Source organism: Cryptomeria japonica, chromosome 3 (genome assembly GCF_030272615.1).
Source record: "Cryptomeria japonica chromosome 3, Sugi_1.0, whole genome shotgun sequence".
NCBI classification, from domain to species: domain Eukaryota; kingdom Viridiplantae; phylum Streptophyta; class Pinopsida; order Cupressales; family Cupressaceae; genus Cryptomeria; species Cryptomeria japonica.
This window is the reverse complement of record NC_081407.1, coordinates 545921763-545943815: the sequence shown is the minus strand read 5'-3', so window position 1 is coordinate 545943815 and position 22053 is coordinate 545921763. Positions and strand designations below refer to the sequence as shown.

The 22053-nt window shown below is 35.1% G+C and overlaps 1 protein-coding gene across 1 annotated transcript in view; it reads right to left on the bottom strand.

The window, feature by feature from the left end:
* LOC131075096 (NAD-dependent protein deacetylase SRT1) overlaps positions 1-22053 on the bottom strand; it is a 200840-nt gene that overhangs the window by 158911 nt on the left and 19876 nt on the right. Inside the window, exons 5-6 of the mRNA XM_058011919.2 lie at positions 5099-5199; positions 4282-4390 (exon numbers count right to left, since the gene is read on the bottom strand). Coding sequence (XP_057867902.1) covers positions 4282-4390; positions 5099-5199 — 210 coding nt within the window. The remainder of the gene's footprint in view (positions 1-4281; positions 4391-5098; positions 5200-22053) is intronic.

Genomic DNA, 22053 nt, shown 5'->3' with positions numbered 1-22053 from the left:
AACAATGCATTTCAACAATTGATTTTTGATATGAATGATTTATCTAAAGTGTAATTAGTAAATTCTCTTAAGGTCACTTGTTATCAATAAGTCAATCCCATATTTAGTTCCTAATGAGGTCAAGAGGACTAGCTGCAATAGGATGCCCGTAGCGCTTATCAGGCCCAAGGGCGGTACACTCCCCCTTGGCCCAACTGCCAGCAGACCTTTAGTCAACCGCAATGGGTGGCCTACCTGATAGAGGCCTAGTTCCTGCTAGCCCTGTTGCTTTATTCCTCATCTATCTCACTAGATTTGGATATGCAATTGCCTTATTCATCATCTGGGTAATATCTCTACTAGTCCTTAATCCGAACAATGCCATTTATTCTGAATTTCTAGTGGTTGTAATTCATTGATTAGCTAATTGCGTATATGGAGGTTCATCCGTACACTTTGTATACCCTTTTATATCTATATATATATATATATATATATATATATATATATATATATATATTGGTATTAATGTAATCATATTAATTTCCATTGTATTTATCTCAATTTATTTATGATTGTATTTTAACCACATCTATATATGCAAACGTATTGAATTAACATTTATATGTTTATGTACCCATGCATTGATTTAATATCTAACTATATGTATCTCTACGCATAAGTTTCCCTTGATTTACGTAAACCCTACTGCAGAATAAACAACAATGGGTAAGTGTTCTTACCTGCGTCCTTTGTTGCTTTTCCCTTGGTGCTATCTCTTTGTACCTTCCATGTCCCTTCCCTCCTCTCGGCTTGCACTTTAATACCGGCGGGGGAAGTGTTTGGAGCGGATACATCCAGGGGACGTGGCCGCTGTTGTGAGCGGTGGTGACTGTTGGAGTGACCGCTCCCTGTTCCAGCCGCACTACCTCTTGGCGCCTAAGTTAATAGTCACCGCCATTTCCTATAATGCGTCTACTTAAGGTAATACGCCCTTTTAAGGTATGTGTTAATATTTGTTAGTATAAATACTTTATATGCGATAGATTTCATATTAGTTCTAATAATAATATCGTATGGTGATAGGGTATTATTCTATAATAATAATTATAAAGTATTTTTTGATGATTTATATTGTATATCAATATTCTATTTTATGTTTATTGAATAATGCATTATATGATAAATATAATATTATATTATGTATCAATATAATAATTTATATTGTATATCAATATTATATTTTATGTTTATTGAATAATGCATTATATGATAAATATAATATTATATTATATTATGATAAAACTCATTTAACAGTTAACATTAATAATAAAAATATGATCATTATATTAAAATAAAACAAGGAGTCATCACTGATTAGGTTACAATAATAATGGAGGGTGGAAATGTTTTATTACAAAAAACGTGGGATTATGACACTCCCTCTCAGTGTCTGAAGGTTCGGAATTTTCTATGATATTCTCCCTCTCAATCTCAGTTATGTGATCTTCTTCTTCTTTAGTACTGTTATCATCCTCAGGTTTTTTGAGTGTAGTGTTTTCTTCAAACTTTACATCTCTACTTATCTCAACAGATTTTTTCCCTGGAACGTAAATGCGATATCCTTTAGTATTTTCACTATAGCCAATGAAGATACCTCTTTTTCCGGATGGTTCTAGTTTTGTCCTCTTTTCTTTAGGAACATGTATATATACGGGACAGCCAAATATCCTTAAATGACTTAAGTCTGGTTTGTTCCCTGTAAAAGCTTCTTCAGGAGTTATGTTTTCTAGAACTGAGTGCGGACATCTGTTTTGAATGTAGACTGTTGTATTTGAAGCTTCTGCCCAGAATGAAGTGTGTAAGTTTTGGTCATGCATCATGGCTTTTGTTGCTTCAATTATGGTTCTGTTCTTTCTTTCTGCTACTCCATTCTGTTGTGGATTATATGGTATAGTATACTCCCTCTTAATCCCAACAGAATTACAAAAGTCTTTGAAGTTGTCAGATGTATATTCTCCCCCATTGTCGGATCTTAACACCTTAATTTTCTTCCCTGACTAGTTTTCTACTAGTGCCTTGAATTCTTTGAACTTAGATAGTAGTTCATTTGAGTCTTTGCACTTTAGAAAATATATCCATGTTTTTCGAGAGTAGTCGTCAACAAAGATTATGTAGCATAAGGATCCAATTAGGGATGGTGTTGACATGGGGCCGCGTAGGTCTAAGTGAATTAGTTCTAAAATAACTTTTGATTTGTGCTCGCTTGAGGGAAAAGAAACTTTCACATTCTTTCCCAAGGCACATCCTTTGCAAATGCCTGCGTGTTCAAATTTTAGTTGGGGCAGTCCTGAAGTAATCTTCTTTATGTTGGATAGAGCACTATATCTTAGGTGTCCTAATCTTTTGTGCCATAATTCATTATTATTTGAAACTTCAAGATTTAGTGCTTCCTTTTGATCACTGCATAGTTTGTATAGGCTACCATCTCTTGAACCTACTGTTATGGCATTTTTGATATTTGTATTTTTAGGCCAGAGTAGAACTTTATCTTCATTGAGGTAACCCGATATCCTTGATCAGCTAGGCCTGAGATTGAGACTAGATTTCTTTTTATTCCAGGTACAAACAGAACATCCTTTAATTGTAGAGATACTCCATTTCTTAGTTTGATAGTACAGGTCCCAATTCCTTTCACAAGATATGTGGAGTTATCTCCAATAGTAACCTCTTCACTTGAGTGCCCATTAAGTGTTTCAAACTGATTTCTGAATCCAGTTATATGCCTTGATGCTCCACTGTCTACGATCCAAATGTTTTTATTTGTATTTATTTCGCTTGATAGGGCTAAGAAGAAAAGTGAGTTTTCTCCTTTGACTTCGGCTAGAGTAGCTTGTGTTTTCTTCCTTTCTGGACAATTCCTGTGAGTGTGCCCATATTTGTCGCATTTGTAACACTAAATTTTAGACATATCTCTTTTCTGATGGTTTTTATTTCCTCTCTTCCGTTTGGAGAACTTTTTCTTTTTGTTGAAGGTATTTGTATTAAGTGCTTGGATTTCTCCTTCTTTATTTGGCCCTAATCCTCTTGAGATTAGTCGAGATTCCTCTTGAATGCACTCATTCTTAAGTTGTTCAAATTTGGGTAAGGGGGGTGTTCTGCTAATACATTGAATGTAGGATTCCCATGAAATTGGTAATCCTCTTAGGGCTATGAGAGAGATTTCTTGATCATCTACCTCATTTCCAATAGTTTGTAATTGGTCTTTTACTTCAGATATCCTTGAAAAGTATGTAGATATTGTATCATCTTTATTCATCTTTATGTTTAAAAGTAGTTGTTTCAAGGTTAACATTTTGCTCGCATTGTTAACTTCATATGTATTTTTAATGGTTTTAAATACTTCATATGCTTTAGGCAGTCTGGCTATAGATGGAAGAATATGATCTTTGACTGAGTCAACAATTATTTTCTTTGCTTTATTATTACGCCTTTTCCAGGTAGATTTCTCTGGTTCATCATTTGGCATGTCTAGATTTTCTTCTATGTAAGACTCTAATTCTAGTTCTTCAAGAATGGCAATGATTCGTATCTTCCAAGAAACGAAGTTGGAGGCTCCTTCGAGTCTATCTTCCACTCTCATATTACTTGACATTTTGAATATTTTCTTAGTCGGATATATCCTCTGCGTCGATTTGTTATTTACTTCCGATAAATGCTTATGAGTAATATGGCTGTCTAATTTATTCTCTTAATATGCTGGCTCTGATACCATGTTGTGAAATATGGATCGAAGAATAATGACAACGATTCTGGAAGACTGATTGCCGTGAGTTATTGATCGTCTCCATCATTGAATCCAGTTTAAATACAAGAGGAAAGGTTGCCTACGTATGGACATGCCCCTACGGAGGCAACCGTTCATAACAATTAGTTTGTTTATGTTTAATTTCCGAACTGTATGCTCTGTTAATATATCACTCTCCAGATAATAACCGATTTACCATCAGTTAGATTCACGAGGGCTATATCTTAACACAAACACTTAAAATAAAAATGCAAAATGCAACATTTATTGCATCATAAGGTACAAAAGTCAAATACAAGAGCAGAATGGTAGCAACTAAAAAATTCTTCCAACTATAAATGGTGAAAATGTTTCAGTGACTACCACTCTTCATATCTGGATATACACTGAATGTATTATGCCAGTCACAATTTTGAATATATCCTGTCAACAGCAATCAGCTATCTATCAGAAATATGAAACACCATTACAGAAAATTATTTAACTTCACTTACCTCCCAATCAAGAACTGTGTCCTTGAGTTTCCCACCACAATTTAGATCAGAACAACGCCGCCCAGTCTCCTTCAGTCCTATAGTCTCCACCTCAAAGTCCCGGACATACCTTCACCAGTAAATTGCACAGCAGATAAACAATTGGAAAGTGTTAACTAAAACAATCAATGGAGAAAAATAGTTTTTGACGAGCAATACATGCAGCTTATTCTTTCTGGTACTCCTTACAGGCCATGATAAGGATCATAAGAGAAAAATCCTTTCTTTCGACATTCTTGACAAACCAAATGATAAGGATATTTTCAATTTAAAGGGGAAAAAACTTTGGACTAGGGTTCGGGTTAGGTTTAGGGAAAAGTCAGAAAAAATACTACAAATATCAGAAATAATTCTAAACCTAGATTTTTTTAATCTGAATATTTCGAATTTAAGCATGAAGAAATTAATAATTATGATTACTCACCAAAAAATTGCATTTTTTAATCACAAGTTATTGCATTTATTTGGCAGTAAATCGGACTAAAAATCAATCAAAAGATCAGCAAAAACACATTGACCTGATAAATTCTTTCTCATGAGCTTTTTGGCAATTTATCAGCTGGGGCAGCAATAGAAGATTTATTGGGAGAAATCACAACAGATTAAAGATATATACTTCTGTGCTAAGAACAACTACAAATTAACTCCAAAAGGTCTCAAAGAAGCACATACCACTGCTATCAGTTTCAACAAAAAAATAAAATATTATCCTATCATTATAGATTCAAAATTAAGAGAAAATCATCGAGGAAATCACTGATTAGAATCAGAAGCATACTCTTTACCACATGAGGAGCAAATCTCCCTAAAAGAGTTCCCATGTAACTCAGCAAGCTTCTCCCTTGGTATACCAGATCGCAGATGCAGTCCATCTATGTTCTGTCATATATCAATGGTTATAGCTAAGGATTTCTGACCAGGCAACAAAAAGACCTAATTGATACCTCCCAATTAAGGATGTAAATGAGAATCTAATTGCATTCAAATCTGAAATAAACTTTTAGTAAAAGCAGCATTCTCCAAAGCATTCTCCAACAATACCAAATAAATAACTCTGAACATTAGGGAATCGCACAAATTACTGATAAAATTACAGCCAAAACAGCAGTAAAATATTAGTTTAATTCACCTAGCAAGCTCAATTTTATCAGTGCATATTACTGGCTGTTCAGACCCAGCTATTTCTGGTCAAATAAACCATGCATAAACCGAAATTCCCCAAATATATTTACATAGTAGGCAACACACCATGCATATTGCACATCATGGTTACAAGATCCAATCTTTAAATGTACATGTTGGCCATACAATGTAACAAATGCATTGTTAGAAATGACAGCAGAAAATTTGCATCAGAAAAATATGAAATTTTCATTGTTTTCAGCATATAGATTCTAAATGGAAGATTTTGTGTTATTCGTTCAACTCATATCACTCTAATAAATCTACTTGAAGAGAGAAGAATCAATTTTTTTTCTTAATCTGCAACTCAGCAGAGCCTATTTTCTGACCAAAACAATTTTTGAAGAATACATACCAAGGCTTCTTAGGAACAATACCACAGTTTGCATGTAATGTCCCCTTTTGGGATTGCCCTAAATATTACCCTAAAATCACAAGTTCAATTAAAATAAGAAATGTAATATAGTTAAAGTTATAACTTTACCAATTACAGTGTTATATGCAAGATAAATCCTGATTTAGATCCTGCAATCATGTTCGACAATATTGAAAATATAATTCATAAGACCAATCATTTCTATAAGGGTTAGGGATCAAACATATATATAATAATAATAATCATCTTTATCCATTTAAATAAATCATGTAATATGTATAGTTCATTTTTATAGTTCAACCATAATAAGGGTTGAATGAGGAGAACACAATAGGATACCCAAAGCATCCCTCACATTAAGCCAAGGGCAGATATAACACCCCCTTGGCCCACATGTGGCAGACACGTCAGCCATCCATCCTGGGGGTGGCCTTGGACAACTTACTTTATAAGCACTTTATGTTATTTTATTTCCTAAGTCACTTTTTTCCTAAAGTAGATATATTTATAAGTGACTTTATAAAAAAGAGATTATAAAGTTAAAAAGAAACATTAAGTTGTCCACCCCCCCCCCCCCCCCCCCCCGGCACGCTTACCTAGGCAAATTATTATAAAATAAAGTGGGCCACATTAATAATGAAATAAGACCCTCAAACTTGTACTTCCAAATGAGGAGTATATTCTTTTGGTATCTTGGCATTTGGAAACCTGAATGTGGCGTCTAGGTTTGGAGATGGATAAAAAAGCTTTAAAGGCTTTCATTTTGTCATTCACGATTATTCATTTTTAACATTAACTATTCGGAATTTGAGCTCAGCAAATGGATTTCAGCAGCAGACAAGCCTCCATGGAACAAAAACTCCTTGGGGATCAATGAATTGGACGTCCACCCAGTTCATAATTGTTGGGAACTCATACAAGATTCCTATTTGTGCTTCAATTGAAAGTTATACCAGCAGATTCAGAATTTGTATTGCAGATTTAGGAAGATTTGGAGACCCCCAAAGGCAGCTGTGCCATTTCTTGTGCCAGCCGTACTTGCTCCTTGCTGGCTGTACTACTTGCAGCCCTCTGGCTTCTCCACTTGGGCCATACAATTCAGTTGAAGGCTGGAAATTGTTATCATCTTCATTGTCAACACTTTCCTACAGGGGTTTGATGCATTCTACAGGCTAGAGATGTCAATTGGGGTCTAGATCAAGGATTCTTTGTGGAAAATTCAAGAAATTCAATAATTTGGCCTAGAGGCCAAGCACATTTCTTAGCATTTTCAGTATATTTGTTTTTAGTAATTATTTTTGACACAAATAAAGAACATTAGAGCCATTTCCAACTTCTGGGTGCTCTTAGATTGTATTCTGCACCAAATTCTTCAATAAAGCTTTCCCCGGTTTGGGCGTTGGACACCTGGTATGCCATTCTACTATCCTGGTGGATTAGAACTCTTAATTCTGAAAATTATTCTTCTGCCGTTCTTAAATCAAAATTCTGAAATTAAAAATCAGTCAATTGTATTCTTGCATTTTGCTTTCCCAGTGTTGGTTTATTGGCATTTGATCATGAATAAACACTACGCAGATTACTGAAAACAAACCCAAGCAAAAACCCTCAGCAAAACAGTCATAAAACATCATTACAGCAACTTGGAAACAAGAAAAATTCAGTTCAGACTGGTTGGGGATCTTTCAGCTCGTCTCTGTCCTCCCAATTCATGTCACCTTATTCACCCCACCTATGATTGTGACTTCTACAACAATCAACAATTGTAGAGGTTGGAGAGGAAACCGCAATAGGGTGCCCAGAAATCCTCCTATCTAAGCCCAAGAACAGAATGCAATACCCCCTTGGCCCACATGTGGTAGACATGTCAGTCATCCATCATGGAGTGGCCTACTTAGAAGGGGATCTCGTATCTGCTCTCCCTCCTTGTATTTCCTTACCTCTACATGATTGCTTGTTGGGGAATACATAATTTAATAATTAAAGAATAGCATTTCATATTATTGCATATACAAAACATATGAAATTAAGTATCAAAACTATTATTCCATTGCATACCAAAACACTTGTAGAATACAAGTTATTACAGATTTCTTTAAAAATGATGAGTGCAGATTAAATGTTGTTTTCTGATTTTTCATTTTCCCTGATTTGATTCTGCGTATCAGACTTCTGCCTTGATTCCATGCCCTTTCTCCAAAAGAGGTTCTGCGATATATATAGCCCTCAAGGAGGACAAATAGTCACATCCCTCAACTCCTTTCCCAAATGAGGTGTCTTCTCTAATCTAACTGCTGCCTCTTCTAAACTAAGCACATCTGCTTGGAATCAACGGGAATTCAGGCTTTGTTCAGGTATTATTCTTTCTGCTCTACAGATCGCTGCTTGGCAATGCTGTCCCTTATGGGAATATTCAGATTGTGTGACATGTATATTTTATTTTATATATTTGCTTCTATGATATCCCACTTCCTCCCCCTTGTAATTGAATGGATCTTCTTTTTATATTCTTCATGGAGGGCTGAATAATCACAACCCTTGTTGGCATCTACTATTTCCAAGGGATATAACCAAGGTTGCACGGGTACGGCGGTACTTGGAGACTTTGGAGACTGGTGCTGGTACTGGTGTAGTTATTTTTTCAAAATAGGAGATGTGGGTACTTGGAGAGGCCAATTTCGTTTAAATATAATTTAATAATTTATAGAAATTCTGAAAATATAACGACATTGAACATTAAATATAATATAATAATTTAGTAATGGCTGTTGCAACGTTTTAAGAAATCCTTGTGACCTGCATTTGTTTTGAGCATTGTTTTTCTTCCGTTTGTACTACATTTTGATTATTTTGTTGCCTGTGTTTTGTTTGTTTTCTAACATTTTAAGGTTTCCTTTTTTTTTGTTTGGCTTGGAGACGGTGGGAGACGGGCGGATACATTAGCGGGAAGTCTCCTCTCTATGGAGACGTTTCCAACCAAGTTTCTGGTGCGGGATACGCGTCCAAGTCTCCGGTAGGAGTACCCATGCAACCTTGGATATAACTCTTCAAGGGAATCGCTGCCTAAGACTAATTGCTGACCCTTAATAAATTTGTGATTAATCCCCAGTCGGCCTACATAAGCAGATTTCTGTTATTAATATAGGTCAGTCTAATAATTAATTTAAGTCGGCCTATTAAATGCCATCATCCAAATTTAATAGGAAAATAGGTTGCAGTTAGAATTACTACAGGCTGTGGACGGTTTTGTAAGGGCAGAGTTTTGGTGGGGCATGACATTGCAGCAGGTAATACATAATTTGCAGTAAGGCAGGGAAGCACAGCTTCAGGATATACATAACAATAGTTACATGTATAACCTAGGACATGATTTGGTCTAGCAAGTGATGGTCATCCTCTAACTTTTGGTGGCTGTTTTATAGGCACATTTTCACTGCCAGCAGTGAATTCTGTTCTGGGCCACATTTTTTCTGGGTGAACTTTCCAGGACAGTCTAAGCTATATATTTTTTCCAACTGGATTCTTGGATGGGCATTAAAATTTACTTGGCCATCGTTTCTGAGGGAAATGCCAGTCTGGTCTGCCATTGCATGTATCTTTGCAGAACTCTTAACATAGAAACAATTCCAGGTCCAGTCATGATTATAAATTTAAACACATCAGGCAATTCATGACTTAATAATCCTGAAAGTTCAACAAAATGTTCCTTATCTGTATTGTTAGTATGGTACAGACATAAGTTGCCTGGTTCAAATTTGTATTCAGATTTGTCTTGTCAGGGATACAATCACAAAAAAGAAAAAGAAAAATATTATTACAGGAAACTTCAATGTAAATTTGTGATTCAATTTGAAATAAAAAAATGGCCATTTTTTAATATTTTTAATTTCTTAACTAAAAATAAATGCATATTTTTAGAGAACTTCATATATTTTTAGATAACTTTATATTTTGTATATAAATACATGTCAAATTAACTCTACATTTTTAAAAAAATTTAAGAATATAAAAATAATATTACCATTATATAATTATATTGAATATTCTAAATGTATATTATATAAATAAAGTGTATATTTCAGATTCTTAAAGTAATAAAAATTGATTTGACAAAATGAATATATTTCTGAATAACAAAGTTCCTTGCAAATGAGGGCCAATCTAAGTACAGTATCAGCAACTCTCTTCGCGTGGAAAACATTACTGCAAACATCTGTATAGACTAAAATCAAGCTGTTGATGACACTGTCTAGCCTCTGTAAAGAAAATTACAGTCATAGTCCCCAGGAAGAATCATTCAAACTATGCAAATAAGAAATAGAATGCATAAAAGAATAGGGAAAAGTGCCATGAGACAAAACATACTTGAATAATAGGAAGTGTTTCTCACAAAAACAAATAATTGTTTCAAGTTTGTGAGATTACCTTTCAAACGACTAAATGTTGAGAAAATCTTGAAGTCTGAAATGCAGATGGAGGGGAACTCTCTTGAAGGACCTAATTTTAACTAGATCAACATGTACTCCATGCTCATCAATGAAGAATCCTAAGAACTTGACTATAAATTTCCCAAGCATTCTCTTATCTTTTGCTTGGGAATTGGTGTTTGTGAAGAAGATTCAAAGTTGTCTACACATGTACCATATGGTTGTCCATGGTCTTGTTGAAGGCCAAGATGTCATGTAGATAAACGACAGCAAGTAGCCAAGATTGAAGTTGGAAAAAGCATTCATGTGACACAGGAATATGAAGTTGTCTTAAGGAGATTGTTTTCTAGGCATCACATAGTGCTTCTAATGAACTACCAAAAATGTTTATGGTACTAGGCATACTTCTTCCAAGGAGGGTTCAAATTGGCAAGGAATAATATACTCAATCTAGGAAGGTTGCTTATATACAGCAACAATCCAATTCAGCATTAAATATTTTGCTAATGTTGCAATCCTGTGCAATCTTTGTATATTCAATGTAAATGGCTGGGATTTAAATGTGTTTTCTTTTTTTCAAAATTTGTTTAATTATGCCTGTGCGATTCAAATTTTGTGTTTTTCTTTTAAAATTTTACTTATTTTTTGTGCCTATGCTGTAGGAGATGGCTAGCTCTCCCGTGCTATTTCCTGAGAGGAGAGAAAAAAAAGAGCCATCCCAGAAACATTTCCTGGATTTTCTGCGGATAAGGGACAACTGAGGAACATTTCCAACCCATTCCCACATCCCCACTTTCCTTTCGTGTCAGGGATGTCTGAAAATGCAGGGAACAGATCCCTGAGATACGTACATGTTAGCATGTTGCAATTGGCAAAAGTTTGCCCACCCTCTATGATAACAAGTTCTTATGGACTTCATTGCAAAAAATATGCTCAATAAATGTCTCTTTGAATTGACATAAATGACAAAGGATGGCTTAACTATTGATGGAAGAATAACCATTGACCGTGAAGATGACCTGAAGATTAAAAGTGCTGGAATTGTTGGTCATATTCTCTTAAACTCCAAGATGTAAGGCAGGCTGAACCACAAGAGCCTTTGCCTTCTTTGATTAAAGGACACAAGAATTTTTTGTGGAAATTCATTACAAACTTGTGATAAGCACACAACTTCTTATTCACATTACCAAATGAAGGAGAAAACATTTAGCAGAGACACTTCTTATTGGTTGGTGAGTCTGAGCCAAAATTGGGTTTGCTGAGTTTTACCGAGTTGTGAGTTTTGAAACCTTGGTTTCTATGTTACAGCTAGGAGTTAGATTACTAAAATAATAGTGAGCGAGCAATTGATTGTCTATATGGACCTCAACTATCATGATTACATGTGCTCAATCTGATCTAATTTTCTCTCGATGTATGCCTTAATGTAATCATACTTTGTAAACTCTTTAATGTTACAATTAAAATGCATCATTTTTTACTACAAATTATAAAATACGATGATTAGAAAATAAGAAATACAATAGAGAAGATTTTCATTAATTTTCTTATAAGAAAATCTCAACTTCAAACTTGTCTAGGAAAATGCATTATCTCATTTGCTTACGACAACAAAAACAAAAGCTCTAGAACCAATGATAGATCATGGAGGACCTCTCACAATGTTGAAGGTACCCATTCTCTTATGGTTAAGCATTCCACTACTAATGAATGCTCAATCATCCTAGAAGCACATCCTAAATAGAATAGTACCAAGAGGGAGTTTGGAGGATACTCACAATGGCTAAGGTAGTTGTTCTCTTATTGTTAGGAGTTTCCACTGTTAAATGCTCAATCATCCTAGAAGCACCTCCTCTATAGAATTGTATCAACTAAGAGCTTGTTAACTAAAGGTCTCTGAAGTAGCCATAATCATTGTATTATATGTAGCATTCAACTGTAAATCAACATTGTTGGTAAAATATATTTATTAGTATGACGATTGTGGCTAGTATATGAACTAAAGCTCAAATTTTGGGGTGCTAAAGCAAACAAAAACGATCTCTTCAATGACATGACTCTAGGGGAGCTCCTTGTCCTAGAGCTAGATAAGACTAAGTAATTTTCTATGGAGATAGAAAACATCTATTGCAAAATTCAAATCTATGAAGAATTGACTATACTCCACCAAGATGAGAACTAGTTAAGTAAGGCCTAGGAATGAATACATAGCCCCAAAGAGATGATCTAGACTATAATGACCTTAAAAAAAATTATATAAAATATTTACACTTTATGATCACTGAGTTCTTGTGAGGGTGAGGTGAGAACATACAATAACATATATAGAAACAGCAATAGATTTAAAGGGCATCCAAGCACTTCAATTTATAGCACCAAAAGGGCAAATTGGGTGCACTATTCCGAATGCAACAAATCCACACAAATAACAATTGTTCAATTAGACAAGATTCCTCACAAAAAATAGCCTCACTTGGTCATGAATTCAAACCTATAACTCTATAATGATCTATCATAGAATCTATCATGATTAAAATGTCAATTATCTTGACAATTACAAACTCTCCTTTATGGAAACCTACACCCCTATATGTTGAATTGAATATTATATTATTTTACTGATTATTGTTCTTATTTTCCCAACCCATAGCCCCTTTATTAAATTAATTTCTATCCATTGAATTAATTAAAGTGGCATATTACAAGTCCATCTTTCCTAAAATTGCTTGCCCACAAGCAATGGACAACTAGGTGTTCAATTATATCTCTAGCCCCTCCCAAGTAACATCTTCTCCAAGGAGGTTCCTCCAACAAACCAAATACTCTCTGATGGGTTCTTTCCTTTATTTGTTCACCCATGTATCAATAATGGCATATAGAACTAATGTAAGCTTCTCCTCATCATCCAAAGGTGGTAAATCAACTAACAATGCAATATGCTAACCCAATGCCCTTTTCAAGCTAGACACATGGAAAACATTCTAAATCTAGCTACCTGTTGGCAAATCCAACTTATAAGCCAATTCAACAACCTTTCTCAAAACTCTATATGGTCCATAAAAGTGAGGTTTCAGCTTTTCATCACCACTTTGCTTGATGGAAGTATTCCTATAATGTTGCAAATATAGAAAGACCATATCTCCAACTTGGAATGATCTCTTGATGTAATGTTTATCTACATAAAACTTTTGTTGGTTTTGGGCCTGCCATAAATGATCTTTGAGTGACCTCATCTTGGTTGTGCTTCAGCAAGCCACCAACTTTTGGTACCCTATCGTTAGTGAATACCAAATAAATGAAGGTTAGTAAATAATATCCATATAGTGGCATAAATGCAATCATGCCAATGGACATGTAATAGGTGCTATCGTAACAACACTGTCCAAGGTGCGCCTACTTGACCTATGTTGTTCCTTGATCTATGAAATAGTTCCTCAAGTACTCTCCAATCCACTTATTGACTATCTTTGTCTATCCATATGTTTGGGGGTGATCATGCTAGGAGTGAGCTTGGTGCCATTCAAATGAAATGATTACTACCAAAAGGAGATGAGATATTTGTTATCCTTTTCACTGACAATAGTCTTAGGCAAGCCATGTAGCTTTAATACCTCTTTAAAAAATAAGTTAGCTACTTGATGTGCTCTAAATTACGTAGGGATGGCAAAGAAATAGCATATTTTGTTAATTGATCCACTACAATGAGAAAGCAGCCCTTTTCATTTACCTTAGGAAGGCCTATGATGAAGTCAATGGATATACTTTCCCTTTTTTTATTGGGAATAAGCAAAGATTGTAGCAAACATGCTTGAAAAACATGTTCTGCTTTATTCTGTTGGTAAGTCATACATTCCTTGATATGCTTGAAAGCATCTTCCTTGAGGCCCTCTCAAGAGAATCTCTCTCAGTTACCTATAGGTTTTGTGGAAGCCCAAGTGGCCAGGCATGCTCAACAAGTCTACCATCAAGAACAAAACCCATTGCCTCAAATTGATGATCCTTTTAATCAAATGAGAGGTGTGGATGTGCTTTCAAATATTGATTTGAGATCAAAATATCACCAACTCAAAAAAGATGACGATGTGCTGACCACCTTCAAAGCATGATGGGGAATCCTAAGTTCACTATGGTCTCCTTTGAACCCACAAACCTTTCAGCAGCCTTTATGAATCTGATGAATAGCGTATTCAAGGATTACATAAACAGATTTGTATAGGTACATCTCGATGGAATTCTCATATACCCACGAAATGGAGAAAAGCACAATCGCCATCATCTGTTAGTAACATAGATGAAAAAATCTGCAAAAAATCATTTCACTCCCGATTTATCGCAAGTCATTTATGGCAACAATTTAATCTGCAAAAAACTCTAGGACAATTTTTTTGAAAAAATTGGGGCAATTTATTGGAAACAAATCGCAAAAAATTGGGATAAAAACTTGCATAATCTGCAGTAATGATTTGTTAAGTATTCTTTTATCGAATACTATCATGCAATTGATTACATAACCTTGCACCTCGCCATTTGCGAATCAATTAGTGTAACTGTGTACCTATCCACAACAAGTTAAAAAAAGGTGCCTTAAAGGGATGTGGCATCTCTATGGTAAGAATGTGAATCCTTTGGGTGTATGTGTGAGGAAAAATTCAGTATGGTGTTTATGCATGATATGGTAATTTCATGTGGAAGTCTCATGCATCTTGAACCATGTTCTTGAAGCTTAAAGTATGTTGTGAAGGCTGACAAAGTTCATCAATATGTATGAGATGAGCTGAAAATTTGAAAGGCTTTGTGTGCACATGCCAATGCCAGCTATTGAACGTTGTATTTATTTTATGGAAGATGTCAAGTAGAGGAAAACTTTAATTCTACAGAAAGGAGATTCAAGGAATGCAAATCCTCTATAATATGTATTGAACTCAAATTCATTTAGAGGTTGCACTTATTTTTTGGTATATGATATGTATTTCACTCAAACTTTGATTTATATATGATGGAAATCAGTAATATGTTCTACAAATTCAGTGTATATGTGTGTTTTTTAAGAATTTTTTAAGAATTATATACTTTTAAATGTTCGATAAATTTGCCGACTTTTTGCCGAGTCCCGAGTTTTCAAAAAATTTGGGCCAGAAGAGTTATTGCCGAGTAAGAGGTTTTCATCTTTGGTTAGTAGTGTAATGGCTCAATGAGCACAAACTATATAAGATGTTGTCAATATATATATTATTTCAACCAAAAGTACATTACCAAAGCAATATTATTTCTGCAGATATAGCTTCCATAGGTCCAAATAATATTAGAGCTATATAGGAATAGCATGCACCTTGAAATGTACCAAAAAATTGAATTCTGAAGTTTCATGGGACGTCTAGGTTATTAAAGAGATTTCTTGAAGGATTTGTTAAAATAGATAACATCGGTCGGATGAACCAAATGTCTAATTGGCCTTACGGCCTTAGACATTTGTCTTGTACAAATCTATCCTTATTATTCTGATCACATATAGATATATATTTATCTATGTAATCTATTATTTATCGGTTAATCTTATGTTTAATATTATAATCAATATTATGAATAATTAGTAACAACCTTGTGTTACCAATCATTCATAATATTAATTATATTATTTCATTATTTACTTTACCGATTCATTGTGATAGCATGTATTTATGGGTTTGGTTGACCGATTAGATTGCTGAACCCGACGATATGTTTGTGTGTTATGCGTTGGTTAAATATTGCCGACATGACTCCACATAGGAGTCGTGACTCCTTGAGGAATCATGTCGGTTCCACAAGGAGTCGTGACTCCTTTGTGGATCACCATCGGTTATAAATACCAATGCTATCGATGGAGGTAAGGTAACGGGAACAACAGATAAATTATAGATACAGCGGCTAAACTAGAATTTAATATATCAGCAGTTCGATCAGAAAACGACAAGGATAAGAGACAGATCATAATATCACTGCAGGGTAATAAATCAGATAAAGCTATGACCATTATCTGTGCACACTTCCGTGGCAGATTGAACTACAATCATTATTATCTGTGCACTCTTCCGTGGCAGATTGGACCACAATCATTATCCGTGATACACTTTAAAGGGAGAGTGAACATCGATTATTATCTGCTTGTTGTTTAAGACACTTCCATGGGAAATTAGAGTAGTAATACAGTACGAACTGTATACTCTACTGTAAAACGAATTAGAGTTGAATGCATATGCAGATTGGATTTCCATAATACATAGTTTGTATTGACATCAAACTGAGATTAAAAGTTCAAATAAAATTTAAAACTACCTGCCTATTTAATCTGATCAAAACTCAACAGGATTCTCTATGAAAACCAATTTGCTCACAACTCTACATCGGAAGGAAAATAAGTTAGATAGGCAAATAAGTGTGCAAATGCCTTTCAAATGCTGAATAAAAGCTAACCTCAGCACCCACTCTAAATGTAACAGACCCAAATGATTCATTTATAGTACTGATATAAACTACTACTAATGACTTTGGCAGTCCATTGTTGCAAACTGGGCACATAGTAGACTTCACATCCAAGAAATTTAATTTTCACACATATCTCCTCTCATAGATTAGTGTAGGAAGCATATTCCGCACCTCTACTTCCTTTCACAAGGCACATAGCTGTAATGGTATCAACATGATCTTTGTTCTGGCAACAAATTGTAGGATACATGGAAGCAAACAAGCGCTACCAAAACATTAGGGCAGATTCGGAAGCCAATGCTCAAGACAACAAATTTCACAAATGCCAAATTGAATCTAACATTCTTATGAGACAAAATGGACAAATTTATGCTCCTAATCAAGGAAAGTTGACACATGCAATATTGGAGCAAGCACACAATGTTCCTTGTTCTAGTCATCTGGATGTGACAAATTTATGACAAAACTTAGATAATTGTATTTCTGGCCAAGAATCAAATGGGGCACTACAAAACATGTGGCAAAAAGCTTATAGAGTGTAAGCAAGATAGATTGAACAGATGTACTCAGCAAGATTGTTGTATCTACATGAAGCTCTCAAGTGGAATTGATAGTTCATTTAGCATTAGCATACACTTCATCTAGGGATGGGTGAAGTCTAAGAATAAAAACAATGTAACCCTAGTCATCGTGGATAAGCTGACCAAAGTGGAAAATTTTATCCCTAGTAATCTTAAGGATGAAAACACAATGTAACGCTAGTCATCGTGGATAAGCTGACCAAAGTGGAAAATTTTATCCCTAGTAATCTTAAGGATGATTTGCCCACCTTGGTTCAATGCTTTGTCCATGAAATCTTCAAACTAGATGGATTACTCGAAGATTTTTTTTTCCATTTTCTGTAGAGGTATCCCCATGACTCATCCGAGCAATTCCCACCAAACCTTGCCTTGGGCTTACTTTTTTTTTACTAAGTTGAGGTGCCAAAGGAACTAGAGGAGACAAGACTAATCCCCTAGAGATGTGTGCAATCGCTCGCAAACCACACACCTAGGTTTAATTTGGCCAGCAAGAATCGATTTCGGGACCTATATGGGAAGAACCCAAAGCCCTTAGCCAACTACGCTGCCCATGTGGGCTGATTACTCAAAGATATTTTGAGCCAAGATATCTAAATGGCCTTACAATTTTGCAAGACCTTAATCAAGCTTTGGAAACTAAGTTGAATTTAAGTTCCACCTATCACCCAAAAACTTATGGAAAAATAGGGTGTGTAAATCAAGAATTAGAAAACCTTTCGAGAATTTATTGCACAAATTACACAGCAAATGGGAAGACTATGTAATGTCCCCTTCCTAATTTGCCCTAAAATTAGCCCTAAAATCACAATTGCAACAAATTAGGGTTAGGGTTACATCTTACCAAGTAAATATCTGTTTAATAATGTGATCTTGGATTTGAATATATATATAGCTTCAATCATTAGGGTTAGACAAACTACTTCATATTCATATACTATCAATAATACTTGTACAAGCATATTAGGGTTTGGAGGAAGAGCTATGATGGGTCCGCCTGAAGCCATTTCCACATTAAGCTCCAGCGAGGATGTCTACCACAACGTTCTTACTTACTTAGCAGCTTGTACCTGCTTTCCCCATCGATGTCTCAACTCCCTAAAGACAAGTGCCATCTTGCGGAGTTGGGCGGAGGTCGTAAGTTGGTTCCTTGGCTCTTCTACGTAAGTGCTCTCTTGTCCTAGGAGCCATTATGGTTAACTCTGGGACGGCCTACTTACTTAGCCCTCTTAAACCCCTTTTGCTTACACCCCAAGCCCTTCCTACAAGGTGGGTTTCAGACAATTAGACATATCTTTCTATCATATATTCATTTAATCAATATCTATTGTGCATAGGCAGCATTGGTGTATATATATGACAATCAAAACATTTGTTATATTCTACCACATGAACATACACAAAAACATTATTCATTATGTGTGCGCAATATGTAAAATATGTATACCACAATCGATTTGGCAGATATGTTATTGGTACCACAGAAATAATGGTCTGATTCTTATTTGAGTGCTTCGATCTGATCCTCCTTAATGTTTCAGTGCTGTTGTTTTCCTATGATGATTTGATCTGCCCGAAAGCTTTGATCTGCTGGACTGATTTTCTGATGTGGACTCGATGCTGATGGTGTTTGTGTGATTTGCTAATGAGTGCTTCTACTGAGGGTTCGATCTGCAGATTCTGTCTTCAGATCTACTCAGAATATATACAAGTCGGTGGTAATGATATATTTATGTCTTCTGTAGTTTTATACTTATATCTGCTGTAAGTGATATGCTTATGTCTGTTTTTATCCTATTTCTATTATTTGCCTGAATCCCATTCACTTTATTGATATATCTTCATATCTGTTTGAGTATGCATGTTCTGTCCTCTCCTTCGGATCTACTCAGAATCTTATATCTTTTATATCATTATACCTCCATGAAGTGAGGTACCTCTTTAAAAAAAGACACCCTTTTAGAAAGACAAAACTATTGGTTATGCCAACCACTGCCCTTGGAGACATTACTAATTTCTGTCTTAAATAAATCTTAATCGCTGCCCTCTATGAATCTTAATGACTGCCTTAGGACTTCAACATTAACTGCTACTTCTAATAATCACTGCATATCCAAAATTCCTTTGGAATCGCTGCCCTGTAATGATGTATTAATTAATCCCTCACTTTTTCCTTAGCGATTTAATCTTTATTTATATATATGCATTGAATCATATGCCAAGGTGTGGTTGGCCCAAAAAAAGATAAGAAGGTAATTTTTTGTTTGTATTTAATAAAGGGAGTCAGCCCTTAGATTTAATTTGTTTTAATTATCAATAAGTTGGCCATTTCTAGGAAAATAATTAAATACCTTTAACTTTGAACGCCTAGGTATTGTATATATGGCGGGGTTCATGACAGTCTGCCTGGCCCAAAATTTGCTTGTCCCCAAGCAAACTCGTACTAATATGTTCTTGGAATTACAAGGATCCCAATCAATCCAGGTTAGTATACTTGCCTCAATCCAACCATCATAGTCTTTTAGGATCATAGAGTTGATAACATTTTCTAAAGTACGAGGACAATTTTTTTGTCCAATATCCTTCTGATTTATGTACTTGAATTTCCCAATATCTCTTAACAAAACACAGAGTTGGTAATTGGCAAGGACTGTGATTTAAGACAAGTTTTCTCTCATCCTCAGAGAAAAGTAGCAAAGACATTTTGCATAGCATCAGTCTGAAAATCAATATCTTTTTGGCTTCAATTATAACTGCAAAGAACTGATTTTGGTTGGTCTAACCCTTGCACAGTTTCGTTGATTTTTCTTTGATTCCTTTCAATGCAAGAGAGGGAGAGTTGAATGGCAACATCATTGACCTAATCCACTTTTATCGTCAAGGGATTATAAGAACCTCATGAATTGAAAATAGTTTGGAACTTGAAACCAAGAGTTCAACATGCCCTACAGCTGTGAACAAAGGCTCATCTTCATGTGCTAGGAAAGAGTTTGATAGGAAGTTCTGAATTCATATGTCGAATTGCTTGAGTTGGTTGATAAATTGATATGTATGTGAATGCTGCAAATGATTGATTATGTTCTTTTGATGATGAGGGAAAATTCAATTTTTGGTTGTTTGTTTCGATAATTGGATTGATCATTTTTGGTTGCTATTGTTAGTCAAGAGTTTATGTGAAACATGTTTCCTTTCCCATTTCATAGGCAAAATTATTATACTCATCAAGTTCTTACTTCATCGCATTCTAACCCATGGCATCAAACTTATAGATTTTCATGGCATTGTTATGTTCAACAATCCCTATGTTGTTTTTACTAGGAAGTGTCTTCATAATCTAAAACATGCACCTCATTTAATTTGAATGCAAGAATATAGCTCTTGAAACATTTATAGGAATCCATAAAACACTCATGGAATAAACTTGTTTGGAGACACATCAAACATGAAGTGTATACATTAGGAAGGCACATACACCCATGAAGAAACCATGCTGAAAACATAATAGACATAAATAAAACACGTAATACATGAAGAATTCACTTGAATACGCTTAAGGCATGAGTCATACACACAAATACACGTAGAGCATGAAGCATGCACCCGAATACACGTAGGGCATAAATCACATGAATACACATAAGTCATGAATCATATTCATGAATACATGTAAGACATGAATCATACACATGAATACATATGAATACATGTAAGGCATGGATCATATACACGTGATGCATAAAGTGTGAAGTATACACATGAATACACTTAAGGCGTGAAGCATATACACGTAGTGCTTAAGAATAAATTCACATAATTCATGAAGCATACACGTGAATAAACATAGCACATAAAGCATGAAGCATACACATGAATTCACTTAAGTCATGAACCATACACATGAATACACGTAGCGCATAAAGCATACACATGAATACACGTAGCGCATAAAGCATGAAGTGAATACACTTAGCGCATAAGGCATGAAGTATACATATGAATTTTACTTAAGTCAAGAAGCATACATGTAATTACACGTAGATCATAAAGCATGAAGTATACACAAGAATTCAGCACGAAGCATACATGTAGTGTATAAAGCATGAAGTATACACATGAATGCTCTTAAGGCATGAAGCATAAATGTAGCGCATAACGCATGAAGTATACACATAAAACACTTAAGGCATACATGTGGCACATAAGACCTAAAGCATGAAGCAGCATACATGTAAAACGTGAAGCAATATACATAGATACACACAAGGCATGAGGCATAAATCCATGTAAAGCATTGAGCAATATGTAAGACATAAAGCATCCACATAATGCATGAAGTAGCACACGTGAGTACAATAAGGTATGAAGTGTTCACATAGGGCATGAAGCCATATAAATACACGCCAAACATAAGCAAACATTTGAAATGCACACACATATAGAAGTGAAATGTTGGCCTCTTTGTTTTTAATCCACTTAGGAATAGTTAACCCTAACTATATGGCAAATAGGTAGGTTTGTCCCTTGGCAGGAACGGTGCTCTAATACCATTTGTAATGTCCCCTTCCTAATTTGCCCTATGATTAGCCCTAAAATCACAATTGCAACAAATTAGAGTTAGGGTTACATCTTACCAAGTGAATGTCTCTTTAATTATGCAATCTTGGATTTGAATCCTGCATTCATAGCATAAGCAACATACATACAT